Source organism: Danio rerio, chromosome 12 (genome assembly GCF_049306965.1).
Source record: "Danio rerio strain Tuebingen ecotype United States chromosome 12, GRCz12tu, whole genome shotgun sequence".
Classification (NCBI taxonomy): Eukaryota; Metazoa; Chordata; class Actinopteri; order Cypriniformes; family Danionidae; genus Danio; species Danio rerio.
This window is the reverse complement of record NC_133187.1, coordinates 17143520-17157500: the sequence shown is the minus strand read 5'-3', so window position 1 is coordinate 17157500 and position 13981 is coordinate 17143520. Positions and strand designations below refer to the sequence as shown.

The following is a 13981-nucleotide window of genomic DNA, read 5'->3' as shown; positions in this document are numbered from 1 at the left end:
AAAGGAAGTGAGAACATCATTGGAGAAGAGTCCGCCTGCAGATTGAGTGCACCTGCACTGTCAGACACCCTTAACCTTAATTCTCACGTTTCTCACCTCGCATATGCAAGTTTGCAGCCAGGCACTATTGGACGTCTGCAGTTCAACTTAAATTAGAAGCACCACATTACCCATTCTAATTCCTTTTTCTGGTTGCAAACAGTACAGCACCTATGGTCCAGATTTATCATGCGAATGTCTGATTTCACATTAACACAACATGCTCTGGGGTGATCCTTTACAAAGATGCTGGAGCTGAAGTTTAAGAGGAAATAATTAAATTGTTTTTCTGCGCAAATTGAAGTTGCTTCTTCAAATTAAAGATGAAACATTGGAGTCACATGGACAACTTCAGTCATGCTAATAAACTTTATCATAATGATCACCTTTCTGGTTTTTGAAAAGGTACTGTAGTTGTTGGAAACCTCAAATTATAAATGTGTTTTTGTGTTCTGAATATGAACAAAAGGCTTATGGGGTTTGGAACAACATAAGTAATTAATGACAATATTTTCATTTTGGGAGAACTTACCCTTCAATGATTTGTATGCTCATGAACACAGTTAAAACAGCAATATTGTGTGAAAAACAAGATTTGAAAAAAAAAAAATATTTATATTTTTTTAATATACTCTGGATTTTGGCTACCAGGAATTAATTGGATATTTGAATTGCTGTCTTTTTACTATTGCTGCAATCTCATGTAAGTGACAGTTTGTCCTGGCTCTCGTACCAGGAAGAAATGTCATTTGAAGGAGGGGAAGTTATTTTGATAGATAATAAAGGCACATGGGCTGTTTTGCTACTTAAAGTTTGTTTTATTGTGTCTGGAGACTCTTCTTAAGAGGGTCCTATTGTTCTTTTCTACTTTTTACCCTTAGTTGTTGATGTGTATGCAAAAGAAAAAACAAGATTACGAAACTCAAAGTTCAATTCAAAGGGATAAATTCTATTTAACAGAAAACATGTTTCAAAGACTACAGTAAACACCTAGTTTGAACTACGATGCTCTTCTTTTGGATATTGTGATTTCACAAATTCCCTAATTTAGAGAGATTGGTTGAGCTGCTTAAGAGATGATGAGGAAGAAGAGCTGTTTTTGTTCCATGCTGTGGCCAAGTCTACCGTCAACTTTACATTGAATGCAGAATAAACAATAATAAAAAAAAAAACAGCTAAACACAAAAGCTTTGTGTACTTAAGCAACATTTGAAGTGTCCTTAGAAGACAAGAATGAGCATTATTAGAAAGAAAACATTTATTTATTTTCCTTCTGGGACTCGAACAAGAGACCTTCTTGCTGTGAGTGGCCAGTGCTAACCACTGAGCCGCCGTGACGCCCAGATAGAAAACAATTTTGATGAAAATGATGACGATCCATTTTAAATGTTGAGTAGGGTATACAGAACAGAGCACATGCAATATATACAGCTGAAGTTAAAATTGTTAGCCCCCCTGAATTATTAGCCCTGTTTATTTTTTCCCCAATTTCTGTTTAACGTAGAAAAGATTTTTTTTTCAACACATTTCTAAACATAATAGTTTTAATAACTCATTTGTAATACCTAATTTATTTTATCTTTGAGAGGATGACAGTAAATAATATTTGACTAGATATTTTTCTAGACATTTCAGCTAAACATTTAAAGGCTTACTTATTAGGTTAATTAGGTTAACTAGACAGGTTTGGGTAATTAGGGAAGTTATTATATAATGATGGTTTGTTCTGTAGACTATCAAAAAAAAAAATATATATATATATATATATATATATATATATATATATATATATATATATATATATATATATATATATATCTTTAAGGCGCTAATAATTTTGTCCTTAAAACAATAGAAACAATAGAAACTGCTTTTATTCTAGCTGAAAAAAAAAGATTTTCTCCAGAAGAAAAAATATTATCAGACATAGTGAAAATTCCCTTGCTCTGTTAAACATCATTTAGAAAATATTTAAAAAAGAAAAAGAATCAAAGGGGGTCTAATAATTCTGACTTCTACTGTATATACAGTACATCACATGGTTTCATACTGGCAGCATTGAGTAAATTTAATTAGAGTTTCATCTGCATTTGTATATTGTTTATTTTTCAACTGTTCCAGTCTGTAGACTGTCTGATATGTGCTTTTGATTCATGCTGAGAAGAAGGCATTGCTGTGATTTGATGAGTTTTGCTGTGATGAGTTTTATTTCTACTATTCATTGTTTACGTTGACAATGATATTTGAATATTAACAGAATTAAGACAATATTTGATTAAAAATCTACAATGTTTATCAGAATCTTCCATAAATACCTTAAAACAAAGTAAAGTCATACTTGAAGTAAATGAAAATTGAATTTAGACATGAAGAGTATTCCTTTTTAGTCACATTATTAACGGCAATTTACTCATCACAACACACTCAGACACAGAAACTAATCGAAGTTAAATGCAAAATCACATCAAATTTAAGTGTTTTACCAACCACCATATTTAATATTGTGAAAACTTTGAGGAAATCCAGAAATGAACCTTCCGCTACCTATGAGCCTCAGATTGCACTGCATGAAACCGAAGCTTTTTTTGAAAAGAGCCCAATCTCATTTAAATTTAAAGCGACAGTCACCAAAATGGCTGGATCTAAGCCCAACACGGGCAGTTTCAAAGCGATATAAAACATTATTTTGTGGAAGTTTGAGCTGAAAATGCACATACACAGAGGACATCAGAGACTTCTTTTATATCTTGTAAAAAGGGGCATAATAAGTCCCCTTTGAGTAGGGTTGCACCATATATTGCAAAACTATTGTTATCGTTATATGTATCACCATAACAGTATTTGTAATATTTCTGTCATAGATGTGTGATAATAAATTTTATATGCAAAGCATTTGTTTGTTTCATGCATTGGTTGTTTATCTAAATTTGACCAGTCAGATGAGGCCTCACTATCCCCACCTTAGCATGGAAGCTCAGTGGTTAGCACTGTTGCCTCACAGCAAGAAGGTTGTTAGTTTGAATCTTGGCTGGGTCAGTTGGCATTTTTGTGTGGAGTTTCCATGTTGTTTCTGTGGGTTTCTTTTGCTCGTGAAACTTTTATAAATTGTATCATCAATTTCCAGATGATTAAACATTGTATTTAAAGGGAAGTGAATGTAACACAATGTTAAACATGCCTCTGTCCCAACTTTTTTAAAAATTTGTTGCAGGCATTTTACATGCAATATATTGCAAATTTGTTAAAATTTCCAAAATACAATTAATTAATATTTTTATTACTTACTATTTTTTTAACTCGCAAAAAATTCTAGAAATGTTTCTTTGTACTTTCGACAATTAAATAAAAGTTGAAGAAAATCAGCAAATTTCATATTTTTGATTTTTTGCAATTTTTTAAAAATCCCAATCAATATGCAAACAATATTGCATTAACAAATGTCCCCATTGATCATATAACTGTTTAACTCAATTATTAATCATCATGGTAAAATATGAAATAATTAAAGTGTGCTTTTCTTTTTCAATTGATTGCTTCAGGCATTAAATCTGTTTTAAAACCTATTTGGGTTTTTTCTGTTGCACAAAAGAAATTCGAAGGTCGCTGGGTGATGGCACCCATTGACATCCATAGTGTTTTTTCCTACTGTGAAAGTCAATATATACTATCACCCAGAATTTTTCACAATATATCATTTTGTGTTTAACAAAACAAAGAAACTCATAAAGGTTTAAAAACCAGATAAAGGGGAGTTAATTGTGAGGTCCAACTGCTGCTGTCACTAGGCTTTAAACTCTGTTGCATAAATTATATTGTCACACTCCACTAAAAATTATTAGAGTAATAAATAGTTACCAATATAATGCATAATTCCTGTTAGGGTGGTTCAGAGTGTGACCCATGTGTTTCTGAACATATGAGCATCTGACACACACTGTTCGCTGTAGATTATGTTGCCCATGTTCAATATACTGTCCATCATGCTGTGTGTATGTTTCTGTGAGAGCTGCATATCAAAGCGGAGCTCATTAATATTCATAACCAATCCAAATATGGTCAATTTATGGACCTTCTGATTCTAGGGCTAATTTATGGAGTTATACGTTAGCAGAGGCATCACGGTGGCACAGTGGGTAGCTAGATCGCCTCACAGCAAGAAGGTTGCTGGTTCGAGCACCAGCTGGGTCAGTTCACATTTTGTGTGGAGTTCGCATTTTCTCCCCATGTACGTGTGGGTTTCCTCCGGGTGCTCCCGTTTCCCCCACAGTCCAAAGACATGCAGTATAGGTGAATTGAATAAGCTAAATTGGCCATAGTGTATGTTTGTGAAAGAGTGTGTGGGTGTTTCCCTGTGTATGGCACCTTTAAGGTATAAAGTATATATTTATTTAATTTTTTAAAGAAAACACTGTCCTCTTTGCTGTGGAAGTACAGTATGTCAGGCATAGGGGGTCTTGCTAAATTCACCAGAAAGAGATGAACATCACAACTCAGACACATCACAATATGTTCAATGAAAATTGTAATTCAAGCTGTTTTTGGTAATGTCTGTTTATTTAACCTCCTTGCTATTAATAAGATAAATTTTTCGCTGCACAGTCCTAATAAATGAATAACAATGTGCTTTTTTGCAGGTTTCATGGCTCACCACAGTGCTGGACGGCTATCAGCAGCTGGCTCAGGGCAAGGGGACAGAGACAATTCTAAAAGTGGGTCTGGCCGGTTACAACAGCAGATTTTTCTAGCCCTACGGAAACTCCGAGAGGACATGCAAAGTGTCATGGAACGACTAGATGTGGTTGAAAGTCTTGCAACTGCAAATGTAAGAAAATTTTAAAAATTAAGCTAAAATTGTACATGCTATTTGTCTAAACAAAATAGGCTTTCACAGAACACAGACAGAACTATAGGTGATTTACTTTACTAGCTATGATTCTGAAAACTTAGCAACAAGCAATCATTACCTTCTTTTGTTTTTACCAGAATAAAGAAAATCTTAAAGGTTTAAAGCCACAGCGATAAGCTTTATGATGTGTGTGTGCGTGTGTGTGTGTGTGTGTGTGTGTGTGTGTGTGTGTGTGTGTGTGTGTGTGTGTGTGTGTGTGTGTGTGTGTGTGTGAGAGTAAACCCCTCACAGATCTCTTTTAAGTTTATATTCTCTATATGATGTTTTACAATAACATACAGTATATATATACTTATATATATACACTCACACACACACACACACACACACACACACACACACACACCTTAAGATCACAAAGGTCCAACAAATAGTATGCCCAAATAAATATGTTAGGGAATAATATGAAATAAAATTTTAATGAACAGGAAAAATCAAGAGAAACATTAAAAATAGAACATTTTGCTGTAATTTTGTAGTTTGTACTTTTTGTTTTGCAATAGATCTTTTGGCAATACCTCATTTGTTTGGTTACCTTGGTTCAAACACTTATTTGAACTAAAATAATGTTAATAAATTTGTTTTTAAATTGTTAAAAGTGCAACAAAATGTATTGCCTATATTCACTGAGTTGTTGACAAATATATATTTTATTAAGTGTGTGTGTGTGTACATATATATAGCTAAATTAATTTTGAAAGTAATAAATTAAATTACCTCTATTATTTTCATGTTTATTATATTCATTCCATTTTCTTCAACTATATTTGTATTTGTATTTTAAGGCTCAGAATTCACATTGGATATCACATTTACAACGGACAGCTGGAGAGTCTGAGGTACAATTTGTGATGGTTTTCCTATGAGTCTCAAGGTATTGCTGCTTGTCGCAGCTACTCATTTATACTAGCTACTGTTTTCGAAAGAAGGCAGTGATCCAAATGAATGATTAAAATGTCTGAAAATACATGTCTGAAATCAGTTTTGTCATGTGCTTTTACGTACAAACAATGACTCCAAAGTCCAACATTGCCAAAAGTTTTGGGACACCACTCCAGTTTATTGAACTAAGTTGTTCCAATCTCCTCCATGGCCACGTGTACAGTGGGCAAAATAAGCATTGAACACATCATGATTTTTTCTTGGGAATGATATTTCTTAAGAAGCTGTTGGCATGGGATTGAAGCAGATTTTGGTAAAAACCCAAACAATATAAACATAAAAATAAAACAAAACAAAAAAATCTGAAAAATTAGTTATGTGTAATAATAATGAAACAACACAAGGAGAAAGTACTGAATTTCTAATCAATGGCACCTTTAGAAATATGTTGTCTGAGAAAAATGGTGATGTGTTAATACTCATTTTCTCGCTATATATAAAACCAGACAAACATTTATTGAAGAATGTTTCCTGTGTAATAAGTAATAACAGATGGAAGTTGTATTATAACTAAGTGGAAGCAACTCAGCCATGAAATGGTAAGCCACGTAAAATCACAGAGTATGGTCAGCACAGGTCCAACCTTTTGTTGATTAACTCAATAACACTACTTAGAGAGTGATTTTTATGCATTGGGTATTTGAGATCCTATTATGCATTATAAAAGGCCACATTTGGGTTTTAGCGTTCTCGCAACAACAGGCTGCTATGCATGCAAGGTGACAAAAATTGTCTTATGATATGCATTTATTTTTTTACTTACTTATCCCAGCAACTCGCATATGATTTGTTCAGTGATTTATTTGTTCCCAAACTCCTCCTTTGCGTGACGCTAATCTGCAGTGACTGGTCTGATAACCCAGTTTGTTGTGATTGGTCAACTCTGTTTAGCGCAAGATGGAAAGAAATGCCCACCGTGGCTTACCAACATTGTTGAAGTAGCCAGAGTGCAGAGGATATGTGTGAGCCCAATGCAGGAGTGCATTAAAGCAATGCAGTTTAACACCAGCATATTGCTCTATTCTTAACCATAAGTGATAACAACGACACATATACATTATTAATCTACACAGTGACAAAAGTTGAACTATTTTGATAGATGATTGCCAATAGCAATGACTAGCGACAGGGGATTGCAAGCTCACAAACGCATTTAAATCAGTAAAGAAAATGGCATGTGTTGTGTTTTCAACTTGGTTTTAGACACAATATGTGAGTGTAAAGAGTTAACCAGATACAATACAATCCACAAAGTCCCATACACAAATGATTTTCTGAGTTGACTTTTTTTTTTATCTATATTTTTAAAAAAGGTGCACTTTCAGATTTATTCTTCAGCTAGATGTTTTCATTCACTTACAGTTGTGCTTTACACTCCATGGAAGGTATTTTTCAAAAACCCATAATACAGGATCTTTAATGTCCGAGCAGCTGCTTTCAAATTTTAAATCAAGTACAATGCAAAACATCCTCCTCCAACATGACTGTACACCAGTGCATAAAGTAAGGTCCATAAAGACATGGATGAACGAGTTTGGTGTGGAGGAACTTGACTGACCTGCACTGAGTCCTGACCTCAACAATAAAAACACCTTTGGGCGGAATTAGAGTGAAGACATCCAAAATAAATGCCAGACATCACAAATGCGCTTGTAAAGAATGGTCAGAAATTCCAGTAAACAAACACTTAAACCTTGTGGAATGTCCTCCCAGAAGAGTTGACGTTGTTACGGATTAAGATTGGGACATCATTATTCATTATAATTTATCTGCATCAACATATGCAAATGTCCCAAGTCTTTTGGCAATACATACTATGTATTTTCTAACAAATATTTGTGGGAAATAAATATATTTAATAATTCAATTTCTTTTTTCTCAGGAGAAATGGTGGCCATTTGAAATCTCTGGACGCACATTGATGCTGTTGTTGGTGTGGCCTTTTGTGACACAGTGGCTGAGTTTTCTCCTGAGATGGAAGAAGAGACAAATTCATGGGTGCATATGAATTTAATAAATAGTCAAGCTACAAGGATCACATATTTAATTGCCACTTCTCAGTCTCAGGTAAAAGAAGAAATGTTCTAAAATCCTATGTTCGAAATTAGATCACTTAATTTTTTATGAACAAGTTGATGAACCAAGTTTAGGTCCTAGCATTGATTGTGAATATTTCAACGTGTTCCATTTATTTTTGGATAAAAATGGTTGTTTGTAATCATTTGTCTAAAAAATGTATGATATCCATACTATTGTGTTTTCAATATAAGTTTACTGTAAATTTTAATCCTTGTGCTTTGTCTTATTTTTAAAATTGACTTTGTAAATGTGATCTTCCCCACAATGATGCATTACAGTTCTGCTGATCCTACTTAAAGGCTGTCAGGTGTAGTCTACTGTACTGACAATAATAACAGTAATTCAAAATATAATAATCATAAAATAAAATACACCACAGTTGTAATTGTATTATCACAGAAAAGTACCAGCAAGATGTTTTCTTTACATGTAAAATCACAGGATACAAATGCACAAAGCTCCTGTAAACACACACACACACACTTATATATATATATATATATATATATATATATATATATATATATATATATATATATATATATATATATATAGTAAAAACACTTTAATCAGATTGAGCATGAAGGCTATGAAGCAGCTTATTTTGCTGGTTTGTTTTGCATAGCTATAATTTATAATTAGTGCAAATGGCTAAATTCGTTTAGTGGGCTCTATGGGAGTAAATGTATGCATAAGGCATTTTTTCAGAAGCTACCGTTTCATTTTGTAAATATTCATCTGGGTCAACTCGTACGACAGTAGTCACCCTACAAAATTCCTTATAAAAATACATCACCATTTCATAGCACTGCTAAGATCGTGAGCTGAGACATACGTGCTGGGAACTGTATTTTTACTCGTTTTCGACGAAAAGTAGTCGTTTGCAGACCAACAAGCATTCGGAAAAAAGCTACCGCGTCGGCCTTATGTTTTGCTTCCCTTTGGTTCTTTTTATAAATGTGAAGCGGCTATGCTAACTTCCCTAGCACAACTTAATGCCCAACTGGCAAAACGTACTTCTAAACCTCAAACGAATGCGCAGTTCAATTAGAAAAGAGACAACGCACGAATGTTTTCACACCGACTCAGCAGAATAGCGTTATTGTATTTGCATTTTAACACTAGTACTTGATAGCTAGCCAATGGCCACTAAATGTATCTCAATATGTCACTACAGGGTAAATTCTGTTTCTTGCCATCTCTATACATAATATGACATTATTTCGACCCCCAAAAAGGCTAACTGTTGGTCTTAGTTTTTACAAGCTTGTTTGTGCTCTCGTTTATGTTAATCCACACTCCATTACCCTACATCTGGTTAGCAAAACAATGTTGTCTTTAGATTACAAGCAAGAAACAAGTCAGTAATGTTTTGTTTGGATATGCATTATTTAACCTGAACAAGGGACGCATATTTCGGTAATTATAAATCGCAACGTCACCTCGACTGTATCTTTATTACGTTTGAATTGAGAAAATACACTTATGTTGAAAGAAGAACTACTTTATGCGTGAGGTGTGAGCAATCGTCACAAGGGCGCAGGGTGTTTCATGTTAGCACACATATGCTAAATAACTAAGCACGACAGATAATATGAAATTTGTGCGGTTTTTAAAATACAAAATGGCTTCAACATAATTTACCGTGTTACTCATTTGTAAATCTGTGAATGTTTATTATGTTATAGAATGAAGCGGATGTTTCTACCCGCTTCGGCTACGTTTGGTAGTGTCCGCTAGAGTGGCCGGGACAGCTTTCTTTTTGATTGACAACTAAAACCACCAATCATAATGCTTTAATTGGCCAGCAGACGGACAAAAAACTTTGTATCCAATGAAAAGGATTAGTGGGTGTATCCCGGCCTGGGCAGAAAACTATTGTTGAATTGTGGGTAATGGAGGTTTCGTGGCAGAGATGTGGTCGTGCGCAATGCTTCGTGGGACTTCAAGTCCCACAAAACACGAGAAAACTGTAGGGCTGGCCGCATGCGCTTTTACGTGGGGGAGGCAATAAATTCACAAGCTCCACTCCTCTCCGAAGCAGAAGCGAATTGGAGATTGACTTGGAGGGAGATGCTCTTGTATTCGTTGAGACAGCGTTAAATAGTAGAGGGAACGTAAATAGTTAAAATCAACAGTATCATATAGCATATCAACTCAAACACGAGATTTGAGTTAAACGGTAAGTTAACTGAAATATAACTTGTGCGTGTTTGTTAATGCTGTTTCTTATGTTTAAACAGTGCACTTTATGAGTAAACACTGACTTTTTCCCTCTTGGGTGTTTTGTGCGTTGTTTAAAATGATAGTGTTTATAAAGTTTCTTTTCTTTCATATCACAGTTTAACATACGATTGTATCCCCATCTGACTGATCAGAAACTTGTATCTCCTTCAGGTGGGAGTGTGCAGTTATGGAGCTTATTAAAGAAGAAACTGCACCGGAGGATGACAGCAGGGGGCGGCAGAGAGATTATCGGACGAGTGTTGTCTCCTCGAAACAAGTGCAAAGAAATCAGTTTGAGATTTGTCCTGGTTTGGTGTCAGGAGATGTGCATCCAATGTGTCGGGATCGGAGTGATCCTGAGCCCAGGACTGGCGATGCAGCAAGTGACGACGGGTTTCCTGCAGACAAAACGAGTAGTAAGAGAGACTCTGAATGCGCGGCAGTAAACACCGATGGGGTGTCTGATGGCCGCCAGGGCAAAAAGAAACACAGACGGCGACCCTCCAAGAAGAAGCGCCGCTGGAAGCCGTATTTTAAACTGACATGGGAGGAGAAAAAAGAGCTGGATGAACGCGAGACCGCGCGGGCGTCGCGAGTGCGCGCCGAAATGTTCGCTAAAGGTCTCCCCGTCGCACCGTACAACACCACCCAGTTCTTAATGGAGGAGCACGACCGTGAAGAACCCGATCTCAACACTGAGCTGGGAGGTCGAAAATCCGGGGCAATCCGCTCCGAGGACACGGCCAGTGAGGACGAGAATTTCGAGGCTGAAGAGGACGACGAGGAGGAAGGCGGCGGAGGTAGCGACGGTATGGGAAGACCAGGGCAAGCAGGTGGGGAGTTTTTGCAGAAGGACTTTTCTGAGACCTATGAGAAGTACCATGTAGAGGCGCTTCAGAATATGTCTAAACAAGAACTAGTTCGGGAATACCTGGAGCTGGAGAAGTGCATGTCGCGGTTAGAAGAGGAGAACAACTGGCTTCGCCACGTCCGGAGAAACCCCGAGTCCCCTGCTGACGGGACTGGCTCCCAGCGCGTGCGAGAACTGGAGGTTGAAGTGGAGAAACTGAGGGCCGAGAATAACGAGTTATTACTAAAAACGCCCGCAAGTAATGAGCCAGGACTCAATCAGTCTCAGCCGAGCTGAATCGTTTTTCCGTTTTTACACGGAAATTGACACCGTTTCTGTAAATTTCATGTCTGTTGTAACAATACTCTCTCGGCCTTTGTCATAAGTTTTTTTTCTTTCTCTTTTTTTGACAACTATTCTTCTTGTGCCCATAATTCTTGGTCAGTCCACTTAAATATACGTTCGTTATTTGTACAATTGAGCTGATAAAACGAGTACGTTAACCTGCTTTCCATTTGTAAGGATTAAAAACGGTCAAAACTGAGCACTTTTTGTTGTTGCGCCAGTTTTTGCTGCAGTTACAAGTAACTTACATCTCCGCTAACTTCTGGTGTTTTGTTACCTTGCCATAACTGAATGTTTAATAGCGCCTTTCACTCCGAAACAAATATAGCGTTTCAGATTCATCTCTGATACAGTGTGTTAATGCATGGAAGATATTGTTGTAAACGGTGGAAAACCGTTAATGTTGTTTTGCCCAAATATATTGTTAATTAAATTAATTTCATATTTTAATTCCAATTCAATTGCTTGTCAGTGTTTACAGAAGCTTTTTTTATTTTTGATAATTCTATTGACACGCCCAATCAACAATCTTAAAAAAAGGAGACGAATGTTGAACCAATAAAACGTAAGTGCATACATTTGCCAAATTTTGGATATTAATATCGGTACACAATTTTAAGTCTTGGGTTTCAAAACGTGAAATTGTAACTCGTACTACAGTCAGTCAGAATATGTGAATTTGTGCCAGTTCTGTGCAGAAGATTTGTGTATGTGTTCGCATGTTATCATTTATTATGTGGAACGAGTTTGAGAGTAGTATCCACGCATGAAGAAAACAGTTCTTAAAAGTGATGTCAATTCAATTAGAACCACTTGTTTGGTAAATGCAAGTCTCATATCTAATACAAGACATCATTATTACTTTACAAACTGTATTGCACACAAATCCTATTTGTAAAGTCAATATTACTGAAATTAATAAAACAGTAGGAATATTATATTAATTTACATGCATTTACATTAGTAAATAGAATCTATGATGGGCTAAATATCTGCAAATGTCTGTGTGCTGATCCCGTGTGGCCCTACAGCTCTGGAGAAGCTTGATCTTTAAAGGTATAGTTCAACCAAAATTGAAAATTTACTCGCCCTCAAGTCATTACAAGTCTTCTGCTGAACACTGACGAAAGCTACAAACCTGTAATTACTGGCTTGAATAGTCGAAACCAATACAATGGATGTCATTGGTTACGGTTTTATTTATTTATTTTTTTAGAATATTATATTTTTGTGTTCAACAGAAGAAAGTGAAACCGGTTTGGAACAAGTGGCGGATAAGTAAATGAGACCATTTTCAGTTTTGGGAGAGCTATGCCTTTAAGTTAAAATAGCAAACGTTGTAAAGGTAAGCTGTGTCACAAAGGTTAACATCACATGTTGATTAACCAAAATCCTTTTATTATGATGCAGGCTTTTTCACAGAATTATTCATTAACAGCACAAAGGTTTTTAGACTTGCCACAAAAAAAAAAAAAAAAAAAAACATATACAAAATGTACAGATAAAATTAGAAATAGATCAAATAAAGTGTTTAATTTTTTTAAGTTTAAAAAGTCAAGAATGATTGTTGAGACTACTTTAATGAAAGGTTTTGATCCACTTCAAATGTTGATTCTCTCTTTCTCTTTCTCTCTCTCTCTCTCTCTCTCTCTCTCTCTCTCTATATATATATATATATATATATATATATATATATATATATATAAAAAACAGTACATATTTAATTAAAGTTTTGTATGTTTGTTGCAAAAGTGGGTTTTCACAATCACCCATAATCCTCATGTGCATGCACAGGATTTCAAACAGGTTCATAGCTTAAAAAGGTTCAGCAGTCATCTCAGTGACACATGTCAAGTAGGCAGTAGAGGACGAAGCACAGAGAGTTGGTATACCATGACAACAGCTATAGCATCTCAAAAGACATCAATATATATTTTTGAAACGAATGGAAATGTAAAGCGATGAATAACGGGTACCAGGCAGGTATTTGTTTTTTAATAAAACTGCTTCAGACCACAATCTTTTTTTGAACAGTCTAATAACTTCTTTATGAGTTTGTGTTAAACACTTTATTTATTTTCCCTTTGAGAGACCGGTTTTAACCTACAGCAATGTGACATTTATGTTCTGCACATGACATTTGACCCTTTAGATGCTCAAAATCTGGCCCGCGGGTCAAAGTTGGCCCATTGTAACCTTTGATTTTGCTCACCATCCCATCTGAGGATGCTAGTAAGGATTTGGGCAATCTCTTTAACAGAGATTGTCATTTCTAACTTGACCTAACCATTTTTTGTTTGTTTTATTTCGCTATAAAAAAAGCTAATTGAAATTACATGTGTCAATTAAATATAAATGAATCTGTTTTAAAATGTAAATGCTGTCACTCGACTAAGCAGAAGACATAGGGGACCAAATCAAGGCAAAAGTGTAACTATATACTGTTATAAATTAGAATTTTAGTTTTTACCGTAATAAGGTGAGTATTATATATATATATATATATATATATATATATATATATATATATATATATATATATATATATATTGTTTTAGGTAATATATAGCAATGTTTTTTAGTTATTTTTGAAT

General features: G+C 35.2%; 2 protein-coding genes across 2 annotated transcripts in view; both read left to right on the top strand.

The window, feature by feature from the left end:
- The window catches only part of acbd4 (acyl-CoA binding domain containing 4), a gene marked incomplete at its 5' end in the record, with an annotated part of 15759 nt that extends 7585 nt beyond the window's left edge, over positions 1–8174 (top strand). The window contains 3 exon segments of the mRNA NM_213095.1: positions 4674–4861; positions 5731–5784; positions 7770–8174. Of these exon segments, the coding sequence (NP_998260.1) occupies positions 4674–4861; positions 5731–5784; positions 7770–7895 (368 nt within the window). The 3' untranslated portion in view covers positions 7896–8174.
- Positions 8175–10008: 1834 nt separating this feature from the next.
- hexim1 (HEXIM P-TEFb complex subunit 1) lies at positions 10009–11587 on the top strand. Its single transcript, NM_001098389.1, is given in 2 exon segments — positions 10009–10148; positions 10364–11587. A coding segment is annotated over 1 exon segment (960 nt). The 5' UTR covers positions 10009–10148; positions 10364–10379; the 3' UTR covers positions 11340–11587.
- Positions 11588–13981: the final 2394 nt, after the last annotated feature.